This window comes from Neofelis nebulosa, chromosome 2 (assembly GCF_028018385.1).
Source record: "Neofelis nebulosa isolate mNeoNeb1 chromosome 2, mNeoNeb1.pri, whole genome shotgun sequence".
In the NCBI taxonomy this organism is placed as follows: Eukaryota; Metazoa; Chordata; class Mammalia; order Carnivora; family Felidae; genus Neofelis; species Neofelis nebulosa.
The window spans coordinates 198,331,604-198,348,371 of record NC_080783.1 but is presented as its reverse complement, the minus strand read 5'-3'; the positions used below and the strand labels follow the sequence as shown (position 1 = coordinate 198,348,371).

The following is a 16,768-nucleotide window of genomic DNA, read 5'->3' as shown; positions in this document are numbered from 1 at the left end:
TCTCTTTCTAACAAATGGACAAGAAGGACGAACGTCTAGCTAGAATTTGCTAACATCGCTTTGTTTTCACTGGGGCTATTTCTTCTGTTATCTTTTGCTTCAGATAAGTGATACTCTTTTTCCAGGTAGGATGTGAAATTTCTTCCTAATGTATTAAATTTTAGAAGTGATTCGATGTAAAGAAAAATTCCATGGATAGTGAATTCCAATTCACTCCTCAAAACCCAACTCAGAATCACCTTCTTTAGACTGCCTTCCCACCCCTCTGTGGTTGAACCCCTCACTCTTCCTCCTGCCTTGACATCTGGCCCAGGTACATCAAACCTATGGCACTAAATTATGACAACACGCAGCTATTTATTAGGGATTTACCATGTGCCAGGCACTGTACTAAGCGCTGACCTATATTCTCTTGTTTCATCTTTATCATCACTCTGTGAACAGCCCAACTATCCCGACTTTACAGGTAATGAAATGGCAGGTGAAGAAACCTGCCCACGGTCGCAGAGCTTAGTCAGTGGTGGGGCTGGGAATTGAATCCAGGGCCAGGAAACTTCAGCCTGTGGCTTTGACCACCACTGTACACCTAGTGGTCGCTCTCCCCGATCAGAGGGCAGGAGGTACATCTGGTGCACCTGGGATCTCATTCACCCAGAGCCAACCCAAGGCCCGGCACAAACTCCACTCCAATAAAGACACGGAGATGTGTGTGATGGGTGGGTGGGGACTCAGTCCCTGCTGAGATATCTGGGGGAAACTAGGTCCCACTCCCCATCCTGTGACAGAGCACACAGAGCTCCAGAAGCACAGATCTCGGCTGGAAGGACCTTCTAGGAAATGTACTGAATGTGCGAGGTGCCCCCTCCTCCCACCATGAGAGAGGCCTGGCCTCCCCGGTGTCTGAGCACCAAACAGGCAGGTAAGGCTGCACTTCCCACCAGCGGACCAGGCTGGCCGAAAGAAGACAGCAGGGCCTGAGCACCAGGAGGAGAAAGACCAATCTAGGACTAGGTTGGGCAGGTACAAGGAGCTTCCTAGTGGAAACGGGTTGAGCAGCCCTGGGAAAAATGGGAAGTTGTGGAAAACCAAGGCCAAAGGGCATTCCAGGTGAGGGAAAGGCCCAAGCAAAAGCAGGGAGTCCAGAAAGCAGGGGCTCAGGGGCCAGTGAGAAGCCCTGGTCAAGGGTAGGACGGAACTAGAGGGAAGGCTGAATAGCAGGTGGCAGCTGGGTCTGGGGTGGGGCAGGAATGCCAGGCTGAAGAGTCTGTGCCATGATGGAGAGTATGGGGGCTGGATCTGGGAAGTGATGCACAGATTACTGGAGGCCCCGAGGCCCCCATGGGGCAGCCCATCGTCCAAGTCACCCAGCAGCAGTGGCAGAGTGGGGATTTGAACTCTGGCCTCCGGAATGGGGCCTGGGTGATGGGGAGGTGGGTGAGCAGCAGCCAGCCAGCCAGCCAAGGATGGGACAGCACCTCTGAGGAAGGCAGGGAGTGCGGGAGAGGAGAGAGGAGGTTCCCCCAGGTGTCAGTCTGCACAGCCATCCCCACTGGCCAGTGTCTCGTCAGGACCGGGGAGGGGTCAGCAGGCAGGAAATGCAGGGTGGCAGCACCACGTCTTCACCGTGATTCCTGCTCCCTGCCCCCCACCCCGGCCTCAGCCAGCATCCGCTGGGCTCCTTCCTGCCTGCCTTCCCTTTCTTCCTCTCTCCCCACTTAACAGATTGCGGCAGCAAGATGGCACAAATTTATGGCTCAACTCACCAAAAATAACAAGAGATCTATCAAAGGCAGTTTGCGTGAAATTAACAGGCGCCTGTACCCTCTTGTCAAACGCACTGGGCTCTGAGGCAGGCCCAGGCACTCCACCCAGGCACTGTCCCCTAGTGCCACTCTTCCAGCATGGACCCAGTCCCACTCCACCTGGCCTTGCCTTCGATTGATTCTATGCAGAGTGTCCCAGAGAAGGGAAACACAGCTCCCCTGCCACAGGGCCTGGCAGAGGGGCTAGGACGAGGGTCTTACTCTTCCTGTTCACCACAGGAAGAAGGATGACCAATGCCACATCACCCCCTGTAACTCCCCACAAGGGCCCTCCCTGCAGGCAACCCCATGGAGCAGCCTGAAAACATGCCAAGCAGGACAAGGAGCATGAGCAGAGGTCAGGTGTGGAACAGCTGGGAGCCTGGGACTCCCAGCTCAGAGATAATACTAGGCCTCATGCCCAGGTACAGTCAGCACCCAATCTCCACCCATGCTCAGTCCCAGAGGCCCCCGCAGAGGCTGTGTTGATGGGGACAATGGTGGCCTTCCCATCACCAGCCCTCTCTGACCCCCAAAGTCACTCTGACTACCAACCAACTCCTGTTTCCGGCTTCACCAAGCCCAGCTGGCTGCTCCTGGCTCTGTGCTCCACATGGCAGCCTGCCCAGATGGTGCCCGCCCATGAGGGCAGAGCCTTGCTCCATCCACTGGAGACCACTGGACCAATGGACCGCAGGGAAAGCCAGACAAAAGAGCCTGCCCTCTACTGAGCGCGATGGGGGAGGCCCCCACAGAGTGATGGGCAGTGGCCGCCAGGCAGGAAGAGTCATAAACCTCCTGATATACGCCTGGCACTCTCCGCCAATGTTCGACAAAGAAGCGAAATTCAATTTCTTCCTGCAGGCACTAAATCCCAGGCCAGCCTCCAGGGCCTGTAACCTGCCCACGGCCTGGCTGTCACTCGGACGGCTTCATCGACCGATGTTAGAGGCCAAGCTGGCCAGGGGGAGAGGCCAGAGCAAGGCCACTGGGCACTTGCCATGGATAGGCATGGTGCCAGATGTCTCACAGGGGAGGTTGAGAAGTGCCTCCCCACTGCATTGGGAGAGGCCACTGTCATGATAACTGGCCCTCTAATTAACTCAGAGATATCTCCCCATTTTACAGATGAAGAAACTGACGCCAAAAAGATGGAATCCACTCAAGGTGATTAATAGTCAAGGGCAGTGCTCAACTCCTGGGCTCTGGCCTTCAAAGCAGGGGTGGGGACAGATCATACTCCTCCAATACTCCTAGCAGCCCTCACACAAGACCCCCTGTGTCCCTGTAAATCCTCTCAGGCTGATTTCCGTGGCTCTTTTGACTTCTATCCCTGCGTGACATCCTCATGATGGGAGGCCAGCACCTGTTATCCCAAATGGGGAAACTGAGGCCAGGAGAGGGAAGGGAACTCCCTTTTAGTCCCAGAGCTGGGGACCAGATCCCAGCTCTGCCTCCCTCCCACCCCCACCCCCTGGCCAGTCACTGGCCTGGCTCTGTTCGGCGGGCACACAGGATCCAGATGAAGGCCTGGGGGCTTTGTAGCTACAGGAAGGAGGGTCGGCAGAAAGTGGCTGTGGTGAGGGAGCCGGGGTGGGAGCGGGAGCAGGCAGGGCTCAAGGGCTCGCAGAGCTTTTGCCCAGTCAGCAGGAAGCTCTAGCAGCTGTGGCAGCCTCGGTCCCAGAAGACATGGACCCAGAGGGGGAGACAGGGGATGCTGGGAGCGGAGCCAGCCCAGCCCTCCAAGGCAGCCTCGAAGCCCAGTCCTCTTCACCCAGGCCCATTCTTCTGCACCTCCCTCTGCCCTGACCCTCGGGCCACTGCCAAAAATCGCCGACCCGTGTGGGCAGGAACATGTCCCTGCTCCCTGCCTACTCTCCAGCCTCCAGGCAAACTTGTCGACTTGGCACGCACTGCCCCCTCTGCCCGGAGCGCCCTCACCACTTCTTTGGCTTGGCTGGCTTCCACGTGTCCTTCAGATCTCTGCTTGCGCCTGTATCACTTCCTTCAGGAAGCCTTCCTTGATTGCCTAGTGGGAGGGTCCTCTCCCTGGGTTCACCACACTGCATTGTCTCATCTCTGCCCCCCATTCACCTACCCAGACTACAAACAAGAGTTTGGGGTTAGTGGGGTCTAACCCCAATCCATTTCGGGGACCCCAGCACCCGGAGAAGGCTGGACACAGAGGGGACACGGGCGAAGAACTACGCAAATGGCCTGGGGATCTGCCAAGACGGGGACCAGAGCGTACCCTCAGCCCTGGGCACGCCCACCCCACCGGGGCCCTGCTCTGACTCACCATATCTCATCTCGGTTGTGAACAGGTCATTGCTGCTCCCTGAATGCAAATCGGCCTCAGCAGGTGGGACCGGGCCCCCAGGCACCAGGGCATTGGACAGGGTGTGGGCAGCAGGCGGGCCCGGAGGTGCGGTGGTGGCCGAACCAGCCCCCGCCTCCCCGGGGCAGCTGCAGCCTGGCTGGGCGAAGCCACAGGCCCTGCCAGCAGTGCGGCCGCACTCCTCACTCCAGCGGCACAGCACGCCACAGGTGAACTGGCTGGAGTTGTTGTTGTTGATGAGCAAGACCTCGACGAAGCGGAAGGCCAGGGCAGCGGGCGCCAGCAGGCGCGGGGCCTCCGAGGGCTCTGCCGACAGGCACAGCTGCACGAAGTTCTTGTCGAAGTGCAGGAAGGTAAAGGGGCCCGAGCCGCCACACAGTTCCAGCCCCGCTGCCTCCTCCTCCTCTTCTGGCCGCCCCGCCTCTGCCTCCGCCTGGGCCACGGCTTCCTCTGGGCTAGGCCGCAGGCAGGTAAAGTTGACCAGGTAGTGGTCCAGGGGCAGCAGACGGGGGGCAAAGTGGGCGCACACCTGCTCCTGGCGGTTGAAGCGCAGGTAGAGGGAGTACTTGGTGGGGTCAGGGTTCTCCAGGGTCCAGGAGCAGCCTGAGGCGATGGTAGGAAAGAGGTCCTGCAGTGAGAAGGCCCCGTAGAGCACGCCAGAGGCCAGGGCAGAGCAGGCGCTGGGGGCAGGGTCGAAGGCGGCGGCCAGGCGCAGGGACAGAATCACAGATAGTAAGAGGGGACAGGCTGGGGTCATCCTATGTCCCTTGCCCTGTGGAGAGAGACAGTGGTCAGCAGCCCCAGGAGCTGCCAGCGTGGGCTCTGAGTCTCCTGTGGCGAGCTGCAGGAGAGGGCCTCGCGGTTAAGACTCTGGAGTCGCCCACGTCCACCTGTGTGATCTTAGACAAGGGATGTGACTTCTCGGAGCCTCAGTCGCCTTACCTGTAAAATGAAGGCACGTGGGAGAGTGTCTGGAAGTCTGTAAGCCCTTAAGAAACATCAGTTGTTGCCTCTGTTATCCTATGATTCCTCAGTCAATCTCATCAGCCACCGGCATCTTGGCCTGACACTTGGATCTCGCCTCATCCCCACCACCCAACTTAAATTCTCCAGAACTGTTGCTCTCAGTCGCAGCGTATCGTGATCAGTTGTGAGCCATGTCACGCATAATCCAGCGGTAATTGTCAAAGGAACAGTGTTTGACAACGATTTGCTTTTTTATAAATCAGAGCAATTCAAGGTTATTCCCAAAACAATGTCATTCTCACTCACTTGCTTTGCTGAGTGGGAGAGAAAGGGGAGGAGTTACCACTGGGGTGCCAGGGACTGCGCACAACCCAAGCCATGCCCATGGAGGGCATCACAAGTATGAGCGTCATGAGTATCACTGCTGTGGATTTCCTGGTGGAAACAAGGGGAGAGGTATCTGCAAAATGGGTGCAGTATTCCCCTTAACCCCTTTTCCCTTCCTGCCATGGGTTATCCTCCAAGGCCTGGCTCAGGGTCTGCTACCTGCCCCCCCCCCCCACCTCCGGAGGCCACCAAACCATCACCCAGCTCTCAGCTCCCACAGCCCTTTCCTGAAAGCCCATGCCCCCCAATCATCACCTCTGTTCCCTGCTGTCTCCCCAGGGCTAGCTCACTCATCTCAGGAGTGGAGACCAGAGTTCACTGATTTCTCCCTCCCCACAAAGTGTTACACTAAACCAAACTCCCAGCAGGCTGCAAAATTCAGCAGGTGTGAATGTACTCTCCATGCGTGGGCAGGCAACCAGGACCCAGGCCATGCCCCCAACAGACACTCGGGACGGTCAGGGCCGAGTGGACAGAAGCTGGCGGGCAGGGCACCTGCAGGTGCCTTCCCACCCACCAAGCCAGGACAGAGCCACTGCCCACAGCCTGTCCACAGCGCTGTCCGGAAACCAGAGCCTGGCACCTGGGCTGGCTCAACCCTGCTCCCGGCCCTGCCCCCGAAGTGATCCATGCTGCCTCCCTCCTCCATGCCGGCAGCATAGCTCACAGCACTGGATGGGCCCCTAGAGCCTGGTTGCTCCACATTAAAGGAGAAAGGATGAGGCTCCAAGAGGTGAGGCAACATGCTTAAGATCACACAGAGTGGTCCAGCTGGGACTGGAGCCCGGGACCTGAGGCCCCAGCCTGGGGTTCCCTCTCATCCACCAATAGCCTCTTGCTCTGTCCCCTTCCTTGCTCAGGCTGCAGGCCCAATGGAGAAGCCATTGGCTCTGGGAACTGAATCACAAACATAGGATAACTCACAGGTGTGGCTAGATTTTCCCAAGACGTAGCTGCTCCCCAGGCACAGATTTCCCCTTAGCTTTTTAGGAACCTCAATAGTGGTTGGAGGTGGGGGTGGTGAGAGGGCAGGAATTAGAACCCCAGAATTCCAGCCTCTGTGCAGCAACCATGGAACTCCTCACTCCCCCAGATCCCGCACTTGCCCCTCCCCAGCCATAGGGGGAAGGAGGGGTGGGGGCTCAAGCTCCAGGCAGGCTCATTTATTGGGGAGGAGCGGCCCCACCCTCCCCCAAAGACCCGCCTGGAGTTATCCAACAAAAGTCAGAACAGGCTGTGTCTCCACTGCTCCTGCCAGAACTGCAAAAGGGACACAAGACCCCTGGCCTCCCCCGCCCCCACATCATGCCTGTCCCAAACTGTTCAGCCCGCCCAGCCTGCTGCGGCACCAGCGAAGACAGTGGCTGATGATGACTGACATCCAATCCCCCCGCTGCCCCCAATTATTTTTAAGCAGGCTGCAAAATTCAGGCCATAGCTGTAGCTCAGCAGAGGGGAGGTGGGGGCTCATTATAACTGGCCTCCCCTCCCCCACTTAGAGCAAGGTGAGGAACACACACACACACACACAGGCTTGAACATTGCTGTGCTGTGCGACGTGCTCACAAAAGCATGTATGCACGGATGCATGTATAGACAGGTGTTCACAGGCATTCAGCATGCACACAGATCAGTGAAGCCACAGATGAGTGAATTCACGTGCACACTAGGGTACAGGCACTCACATGTACAAGGTATAAAAGAGCCAGACACTCGTACACATGGAGAGAGATGGAAATATACTCTCTAGTGTGAATATACACAGTCATTTGGTTCTTTGAGGCTTAGCATATGACAGCTAAGTGGCAGGTGGGGTCTGACTTGCTGTTCCTTCCTTTGTGTGTTCCTGAAGCTGGGGGCTCAGACCACCCCCCCCCAACCCCACCTCCTGGGCCTCAGCTCCTCCCTCCTCCATAGCACCAATCCATCAAGAAGCACTAGGTCCACATCCTCAGAGCCACAGCCTGGCTTCTCCAGAATTGAGCCGCCTCTAAACCCTGACCAAGCCCCCTCCTCCAGACAGCCCCTTCACACCAACTTGGGAATTTCACCCTGGGTACGTATTACCCTCGTGGTTCCTGCTGTGACATAAGACCTTTGGGGGCCCTTTTTAAATCTCACTCCACATCCACAAAATAAGGCAAAAAGCCCAATTCCAAGTCAGAGAGACCCTCTCGTGGGAGGGGACCTGGAAGGATCCTTGCCTCCCAGGCAGCCGAAGCGGTTATTAGCCATGTTCAACCTCCCTGAAGGGAGGCAAGTTCCCCGCTCTATGGAATGGAGACCATGATCCCTGCCCCCAGGATTACACACACTTTCTTGTTCAGCGTCCCAGTGAATTCCCAGCACAGAGCCTGGCACAGACAGGGTATGCACACCTTTCCTTCCCCCCTCCCACACGGAACCTCACAAACTCTCCCGGCTTTCCTGCTGAGCTCCACTGCTATCTCTGGGAAGGCCCTTTGGGTTGAGCCATGTGAATGGCTTGGCCACCTCCAAACCCAAACAGCAAGATCACATACATGCACAAGAGCTAGAGACGATAGGTATGGAGCTCAGCTCTGAGGAAGAACTTCCCGCGTCAGGAGGTTAATGGAGAGGATAATCTAAAAGCCTCCTCCCTCAGGACCTCACTGGGCTGAGATGGGTGAGTTGCCCACTGGCATAATCTCAGTCTTAGAGACCCCCTCCTCCAGCTACCTCCACCGCATGCCTGCCGCCCGCCAGCAAACTTGAGAATGCCACCCACCCTGTGTCCTAGCACACTGAGACCCCCTTCCTCCCAGACCCCGCAGGCCTGCTCAGCCTCCGGCTTCCCTTCTGCACTAATGAGGGAATAGGAGGCTTTCGCAGCAACTGTAAGGGAAAAGACTGGGGGCTGAGGGGGAAGGGGGCGGGGGCACCTCAGGGCAAGGCCTGGGTCTCGGGGATCCCGGGGATCGACCCCCTTGCGCCCTGCCGGCTGGGAGCAGCGCGGCGCTGGGTGACCGGGCGCTCGGAGCCCGGGGCCGCGGTCGGGGGAGGGGCGGCGGGTGGGGGAGGGGGCGCAGCAGTGCGCACGTCGGTCGCGTTTATCCACCTGGCAGCTCCAATTCGCCCGCCCGTCACTCACCCTCCGCCTCCCGGGCGCTCGCTGCCGGGCCGAGCCCAGGCCGACACGCGGGCGGGGACCCCCCACTCGGGGCCTTCGGGTCCCCTGCCCCTGCACTGGCCGGCTGGCAGGGTCCCCAAGGACCCCTCTCCCGGAGCTCTGGTACCCAGGAGGGCGCACATTTCCATCCAGCCTCAGGAGCTGGTGGGCAGGACCGAGGGGAGGGGGGATCCCCCCCCCACCCAGTGCGGCCCCGCCTTCTCCACCTGGCGGAGCCGGCCGCTCCTCCTCTTTCTCAAGGGCCTTTCGGTCTGGGGAGGGGGCCTTCCGCCCACCAAGAGAAGGGAGACCGGGGTGGGGGGTGGGGGCGGTGCCTCGAGGGCGGCGGGGGAGGGGGCGGTGACTCAGCCGCCCTCCGCCCGCCTCCCCGGAACTTTGCAGCAGCTGGAGCCGCCGTTGCTACAGGAACCGAAAGCTTTTGTTCCCCAATGTCAGGGCTACCCGGGCAGACTGGAGGCTGAGAGGCTGCCACTCCCCGGTGGGACCCAGGCCCAGCCACACTGCCCAGAGGACTTCCGGCCCAGCAGAACGCCGTGGATTCAAGCCCTCTCTCTTCTCTCCCTCTTACCTGCCCTTCACCAAGCCACTCACGCCAAAGCCAGGTTTCTTCAAACTCTTGGGTCCTCAGCCTGGGTCGCCCCCTAACTCTAATCTGGAGCACTAACTGTCCTGGAAAGTTCCCAATGGCGTCTGACCTCCTGGGGAGAGGTAAGAGGCTCCTCTGTGCACCATGTTCTCCTCTGTGGCTGATTTCCCACGTGCCCCCCCCCCCCATTAGGCAAGCCTGCCTTTGGGGACCTTGACCTGGGTTTCTTCCCTGCATTTATCCTACCTCCCCAGTCTCCACACTGGAGCCAGGACCTCAGAGACCTTGGCCTGGCTTTCACTGATGCCCCTCTGGCCAGAGCTGATCCCAGAGCAGTCCAGTGGGATGGTGAAAGATGGGTGAGGGAGGGAAGAGACTGATAGTCACAGGCTCCCTGGACCCACTCTGGGGAGCTAAAGGTGTTTTCTGGCTTTATTATCCTGGGGGATAGAGTGAAGTCACTAGAACCTGTTCTGCACTTCTCCTCTGGGAATAGTAGAGTGGCAAGGGGCCTGACCTTGGCCTTGAAGACGAACGCCCAATAAGCCAATCATTGTTGAGCACCACTAGATGCCAGACACTCTATACAATCTAATTTCATTCTCCCAGAAACTATATGAGGCATTTATCACTGACCCATTTTATAGAGGGCCAACTGAGGCTCAGAAGGGTTATGTAGCCTGCCCAGGTCATACATCTTTTGAACCCAGGTCATCTGACCAAAAGCTGAGTTACTAACTACTTACTCAGCTCCATTACCTGGGGGTTGGGAGGGAGAGAAGAGGGCAGAGACCAGCTGGAACCTTATTTGGGGACACAGAAATGCCTACCACACACAGCCACCCCAGGCTAGACCTATCCCTTTCTGAAGAGTGATGGGGGAAGGGAGAAGAGAAGAGAAGAGAAGAGAAGAGAAGAGAAGAGAAGAGAAGAGAAGAGAAGAGAGAAGGGGAAGAGAAGGGAGAGGAGGGGAGGGGAAGGGAGGGGAGAGGAGAGGAGAGGAGAGGAGAGGAGAGGAGAGGAGAGGAGAGGAGAGAAGAGAAGAGAAGAGAAGAGAAGAGAAGAGAAGAGAAGAGAAGAGAAGAGAAGAGAAAATCTGTCAATCTTGGTCCAGGGAAGACCCTCCCTCAAGCCTCACCACCACCACCATCAGGGCATACCCAGTACAGAGTCCATACTGACCCCTGTGGCAGCGAGGGAGACACTCCCCAGGTGCCTGTTCTGCCCCAGGGCCAGGTGGACTCTCCCCCACCGTCTACACCATGCCCAAAGTAGACCAAGCCCACCTTTGCCCCCACCCTTCACCTAGTGGAGACTGCCATGGGGTACACAGAGGCTCTCTGGGGACACCCGCCCTAGCCCAAACAAACCCATCCAGACCATCTCAAATCCAGGGGCTAGTCTTCCTAGTCTGTCCCTGATAGATCAAAGGGCTCCGGAATTACCGCTGGGATGAGCCCTCCACCCCACCCCACCCTACCCCACCCCCAGAGCATATGGCCTGACAACCAGGATTGTTCCCGCAAGGCTAGCACGAGGGGGCACCCGGCCTCGCCCGCCAACCTCCTCTTCCCCAGGGACTTCCCACTGCCAGTCCCGCAGCCACCGCTGCTGCTCCGGCTGCGGAAACCTGGGGTTACCCGCGGGAGGAAAAGGATCGGCGGGTCCAGGGCTGCGGGCAGGGGGCGCCAGAGGACGCCCAGGGGCCCGGCCGGCAGCTGGCGAGGCGGGCAGGCGGGCAGTATCTCTGGCCCGGGAGCCCCTCCCCCCGCGGGCACCAGACCCTTCGCCCGCTCTGCACCCGCCGCGGCGCAGAGGACTTCCCTCGGACCGAGCTGACTGCGGGAGTGGCCGCCAACTTCACAACCTACAACCCGCACCCCCCCCCCCCGCCGCCCCAACACGCCAGCCCCCAGGGCTGCAGGAGGGTGCGTGTGGTGCCCGGCTCTATGCCCCAGGGGTGGGAAGAGAGGGATGGGGGATGGACAGACTCTGACCAAAGATGGACACAGGAGTCAGGGATGCAGGGCCAGCCGAGATCCCGGCCGGAGAGGAGGGGGCTCAGATCAGACACGGGGGACACGGCCCCAAGTCCTGGGTGAGGGGGAGGAGACTTGCAGCAGAGATTGGCGAGGGATAGAGAGACTCCGGGCAGATATGGGGGAGGAGGCAATCGGGACAGAAATAAGAAGGGAAGCATGGTCGGGGTACTGGCGCGGGGAAAGGCAGTAACTGTGGGCAGACAGGGATAGGGACGGGTAGGACTCTGGGCAGAAATGAAGTGAGTGGAGGAGCAGGGTCCGGCCTCCAGCCGAGGTCGGGGGGGGGGGGGGGTGGATTAAGGTGGAAGACACAGTCGAGCTGCAGGTTGGAGAAAGGGGCTCTAATCAAGGTGGGGGGCGCACTGCCAGGATCCAGGCTAAGATACGGAGAGACTCGAGACAGCAATGGGGGTAAGGTCTGGGTCAGGATTGTGGGGGAGGGCTTTAGCAGAAATGGGGAAGGGGATGGGGGTGGAAAAGGGACTCACCAGCGATGAAGGGGGCCTCGGCCCCAGGCTTCGAAGTTCCCAAAGAGACAGGAATGGGTAGATGCTGAACGAACACAGGTTCGGGAGGGGGAAGATTCGACCGAGATGAGCTAGGGGAGCGCCCCGAGTCCGGACCGGTGCGGAAACTCGGGACCGCGCCGGGAGGTTCTCGGTGCGGGGCCGGGTCAGGGTCTGGGACCGAACACTCACCTGGGCGCCGTCAGCAGCAGGAGCGGGGGCCGGCGCTGGCGGAGGCAGCCACGGGGCGCAAGTTTGCCATCCCTAAGGCGGGGGCCTGGCCGGGCGCGGGGCAGCTCGCGGCAGCGGCGCGGAGGGCCGAGGCTCCCGCTCCGCGGAGCCGCGGGTGCAGAAAAGGCGCCGCGGAGCAGCGCGGGGCGGGCGGGCGCCGGGCCGGGCGCGGGCTCCTGCCGCCGCCTCCTCGCCGCGCCGCCCCCCCCGCTCCCCGCTCCCCCGCCCCGAGCACCGCCCGCGCCGCGCGCCGCCTCCTATTCGCGGGTGGCGGCCGCAGCCCCGGGCTCCAAAAGCCGGCGCCGCATCCTCGGTCTCAGAGCGCCGCCGCCGCCGTCACTGCCGCCGCCGCCGCCGCCGAACCCGGTTCCTCCGGCCGTTCCGGCCGCTGCCCGCAGAGCGCGCCGGGCCGAGTGACGGCCGAGGCGGGACGCGGCGCCTGCGCGGGCTGGGCCCGGGAGGGGGCGCGCGCCAGGCCGGGCGCGAGGAGCCGCGGGAGAAGGGGCGGGGGGCGGGGGCGACGCGCGCCGCCTCCTGTTAAAGGGGGAGCAGCGCCAGCCGAGCCGAGCGCACCCTCCTCCTCCCCGCCCTGGGCCCCAGGCGCCGGCGCGGGAGAAGCCCCGGGTAAGCCCCCGCCCCGCCCGCGGCCTCTGGACCGCAGGATGCGGCGATCCGCGACGCCCCTCCAGAGATCCCCCGGGCCCGGAGGCAGCTCTCGCAGCCAGGGTCTCTGGGGCCCTGGGGGCTGAAACATTTGCCCCACCCTCCCCCGTATGCATTGCAAATCGCATATCCCTGTGCATGCAGGTGCCACTCCTGTGCGTTGAACTTTGCATATGCTTATGCACACAGGTGCCCTACGTGTGCGCTGCAATGTTGCCTGGCTCCGTGCATGCAGTTGCTACACACATACACAGCGTGTTAACATGTGTTCAGGTCTTGAACGCATGTTGCTTGTTCCTGTGTGTAGAGATGCCATATGTGTGCAAGCTTATAAGTGCCACATATGTGCTGAGTGCTGTGGGTCACCTGTATGTAGGAGCCACATATGTACACGCTGCAGTGTGGCATGTTTGGTGCATACTCTAGCGTAAACTGCAATGTTGCATGTCCCTAGGCACGGGGATGCTACACGTGTGCAGTGTGTTACATGTTTTCCTGAGTGCCTGTCTATTCCCACAAGTGCCTTTTCCTGTGCCAGGGGCGCCCCATGTTGCATCTGTTTGTGTAGAAGCAGCCGGAATGTACAGACCTGCCCCCTCCCCATCCTGGCACTGTGCAGTTGGGTGGGGCCAGAGCCCACATGGTGAAGGTGGTTCCCAGGGAGATGCCCATGGCTCAGGGCCCTGGTCTGGTGGTTTTGTGGCCTGGGCATGTTGCCACCAGGAAGGTGGGCAGAGCGGGGACACGCCACTTCGGCCAGAGACAAGTAGGTTAATCAGATGGCTCTGGTCAGAGGAGGAGCCAGCAGGGGGCAGCTTTGCAGGGAGCATTTGGATGGTTTCAGGAACCCTACTTTTTAAAGGTGCCCTGGCCAGGAGGGGGCTGAGCCTGGGAGGCAAGGAAGTCCCCAGTCCATCCAACCCCAACCCCACCTCTCCACTGAAGCCCCTTGAGTTGTGTCACCCTGAGGACTAGGACAAGAAGACTCCTCGTCCCCCAGGAACGTCCTGCCAGGAAGAGGCAGAGAGAAAAACCCCTGATCTCTCCCTCGGTCTCTCTCTCTCTCCCCCCTCCAGCAGTCTCGATGACATTTGTTGTGAGTGATTGTGAGAGATTATCGACTTTAATGGAAGGAGGTAATAAGGGGCGATGAAGGAATCTCACCCGTCACCTTAAGGGAATTTATGAGGCTGTGTGAGACAGGGAGGAGGCTGGCACCTTTCCTTTCCCAGCGGGAGCCCAGGGAGGCCTATGCCTTACACTTAGCACTGGCAGGCAGGGCTCCTGGGTTCTTGCCGGGCACTCCCAAACACCCCAGGTCTCTGGGTTTGGAGACTCAGCCGCTACTGTGAAAGGCAAGCCAGGCAGAACTTGCCATCTACAGAGCGTGTCAAGAGCCACCCCAAGGGCAGCGGGAGATCCCAGGTCTCCCTACGTGGGGCATTTCGAAGGGCAATGGCGTGCCAAAGTGGATGCCTTAAGGAGGTGGGCAAAGGTGGAGAGAGTGAGTGAGTGGTCAGATATGAGGTGTGCACAAAGCTATAAGGACAGGTCCTCAGAAGCTCCCAGGACCCTGTACTCCAGGGCTCCAGCCCCTTCCACTCCCACAGGGAGCCTGCCTCCCTCTTTATGAATATTCACTGAATTAGCATCCTAGAGACCCAGAGCCCAAAGACACACAGGCAGGTCTCTTGCAGATGTAACGCAGCTGGATCCCTGAGGCCCTCCCTTTCCCCCCCACCCAGGATCCAGCTGGGTACAGGGTAATGGGAGGGGCTGGAGAGACAGCAGCATTTTGTCTGTTTCGTGTTCCTTGGTAGCCCTCTGACTTCTCAAACCCGTTCTTTCAGGGTGGAAAGTCTTTCAGACTGAGGGAGAGACTGACAGAGACGGTACCCCATACCTGGGGGCTCAAGGCGCAGGGTGGCGAGGTCAGCAAGGCAGCAAGGGCTGTGGGAGCTGGGTGGAGAGAACAGACCTCCCAGGGGGTGTGCGGAAGCAGGCTAGTTTAGGGCCAACCTCCGGAAGGCTCTCCCGGAGGTGCCTCCCGGCATCGGGGCTTCCCCACCTCCTTTCCCAGGAGCCCCTGCCCTTCCAGACTCACTCTGGTGATAATGCCACCCGGGAGGACTTGGAGTAATTACAAATCGTTTCCATATTCAAATCCAGCTGGTTGAAGAGAAATTACTTCTCTGACAGCCCAGGCGGGGGTGGGAAGAACAAGTCTAAGCCCCAGGAGGGGCCTCTGGGGAGCCTAGGGCCGAGACTGGGCAAGGGAAGGGGCACCAGTCAGAGCTTGAGCACAGAGGGTTTAAGCAGAAGAAATGGATACTTCCCGCCTACCCCTCTCCCCAAAAGAAAAACTGGGCAACAGACAATGACCCCACTCCTTTGGAGCTCCCTCTGGAATCTCTGATGGCATGGAGAGGACCAATCCTACAAGGACAACTAGAAGTCAGGCTCTCTACCAGGCTCTCATCCTGCCTCCCTAGGCGACCTTGAGAAAGTCCCTCCAGCTTTCTGAGCCTCTGTTTCCTTACCTGTGAAATGGTATAAAGGGTGGCACCCAGCTCCAATGAGGTAAAAGATGTGCATTAGCAAGAGCTAGGCTCCTGAAAGGGGCCTTTTTAAATAATTGTCTTAGGGGCGCCTGGGTGGTTCAGTCGGTTAAGCGGCCGACTTCAGCTCAGGTCATGATCTCGCGGTCCGTGAGTTCAAGCCCCGCGTCGGGCTCTGTGCTGACAGCTCAGAGCCTGGAGCCTGTTTCAGATTCTGTGTCTCCCACTCTCTGACCCTGCCCCGTTCATGCTCTGTCTCTCTCTGTCTCAAAAATAAATAAACGTTAAAAAAAAAAAATTAAAAAAAAATAAATAATTGTCTTATTACCAATTAATTCATCTTTTGGTTAACAATAACAACCACCAGTGGCCCATTCCAGAAGCAGCGCAGCCCTCAGTGGGGCAGCTTAGGAGAGGATAGTGGGTGATGAGGGCACTCGTAACCCCGGCCTCACAGGCCTGGCCTCACCCGCCTGACCTCAGCCCTGCCTCCCACTGGGCCAGCCACTGCTATGCTTCGTTGCCCTTGAAACAGATGAGAAAATGCTCTTCTTCTCTTCCCAATGATTTATTTGGCCCAGAGCCTGGTCAGGTTTCCTTCTAGCCGGTGGGATCTAAGAGTGCCCCTCCCTCAGCCCCTACCCTCCACTGACACTCAGCCAGGCGCCCACAGCAGCCCAAAGCTCTGAGTACCAAGGTCCCCCTTGAGTCCCCCAACCCCACCCCAGATACCCATCAGGAGCTCCTAGCATGTTCCCAAAGACACCCAAATCCATGTGACAGTCTTCTATCAGGGTCTGTCCCAGAGCTCATGGGATACATACCTCATTGCTTTGGATGTCATGGATTCAGGAGGGGTATCCTGGAAAAGGTGGACTGGCCCTCTCTGTCTGTGGGAAGTCCTGCATGTCTAATTTCCATCCTTCCTGCTGCAGATGCCAAATGGGTTAGGAGCCTGGGGCAACCCAGGTCGGGTGTGTGTCATTTTCTCGGTGCTATAGATCAAGGAGAGGAGGGAGGATTAGCAGCATTGGAGCCAGATCCTCCCAGAAGGTCAGTGCCGGGTTTGCGTGCACCCCTCTGGGCAGTGCCTGCATTCTCTGGCCCCTGGGGCAGTGGGTGGAGAAGACCTTTAGGATCTTGGGTGATCTTCACACAAGTCTTACACTGGAGGATGCGCACAAGAGCCTGGCACCGAGAAGGTGCCTTTGCTCACCCATTCAACAAATCTTTATTGAGTGTTTACTATGTTCTAGACGCTGGGATCCAGGCCATCAGCAAGTTCCGTTGCTTCTACCTTCCAAAACATCCCAAATCGATTCCCTCTTGACATCCCCAATGCCAACACCAGAATCCAAGCCACCATCATCCGGTGCCTGGACCTCCCTTATTTGACCTCCATGCTCCCACATCTACCTCCCCCTCCTCCACTCCATTCTCCCGGAGCCCACTGAGTCATCTCTCTAACTTGTAAATCAGAGCACCTCTTCTTAAACCCTCCCATGGTTTCCTACTGCGCTTAGCACCATGACCTTCCA

General features: G+C 59.0%; 1 protein-coding gene across 8 annotated transcripts in view; it reads right to left on the bottom strand.

Moving 5' to 3' along the window:
- The window catches only part of ADGRB2 (adhesion G protein-coupled receptor B2), a 36,221-nt gene extending 23,989 nt beyond the window's left edge, over positions 1–12,232 (bottom strand). For 3 of the 8 annotated variants that reach the window (XM_058718265.1, XM_058718266.1, XM_058718267.1), the window contains exons 1-3: positions 11,971–12,232; positions 11,761–11,824; positions 4,102–4,912 (exon numbers count right to left, since the gene is read on the bottom strand). In XM_058718265.1, the coding sequence (XP_058574248.1) occupies positions 4,102–4,897 (796 nt within the window). In that variant the 5' untranslated portion in view covers positions 4,898–4,912; positions 11,761–11,824; positions 11,971–12,232. Of the gene's footprint in view, positions 1–4,101; positions 4,913–5,082; positions 5,384–11,760; positions 11,825–11,970 lie in introns of those variants that run through there. The other 5 variants (XM_058718263.1, XM_058718264.1, XM_058718262.1 and 2 more) reach the window with 4 other exon arrangements.
- Positions 12,233–16,768: the final 4,536 nt, after the last annotated feature.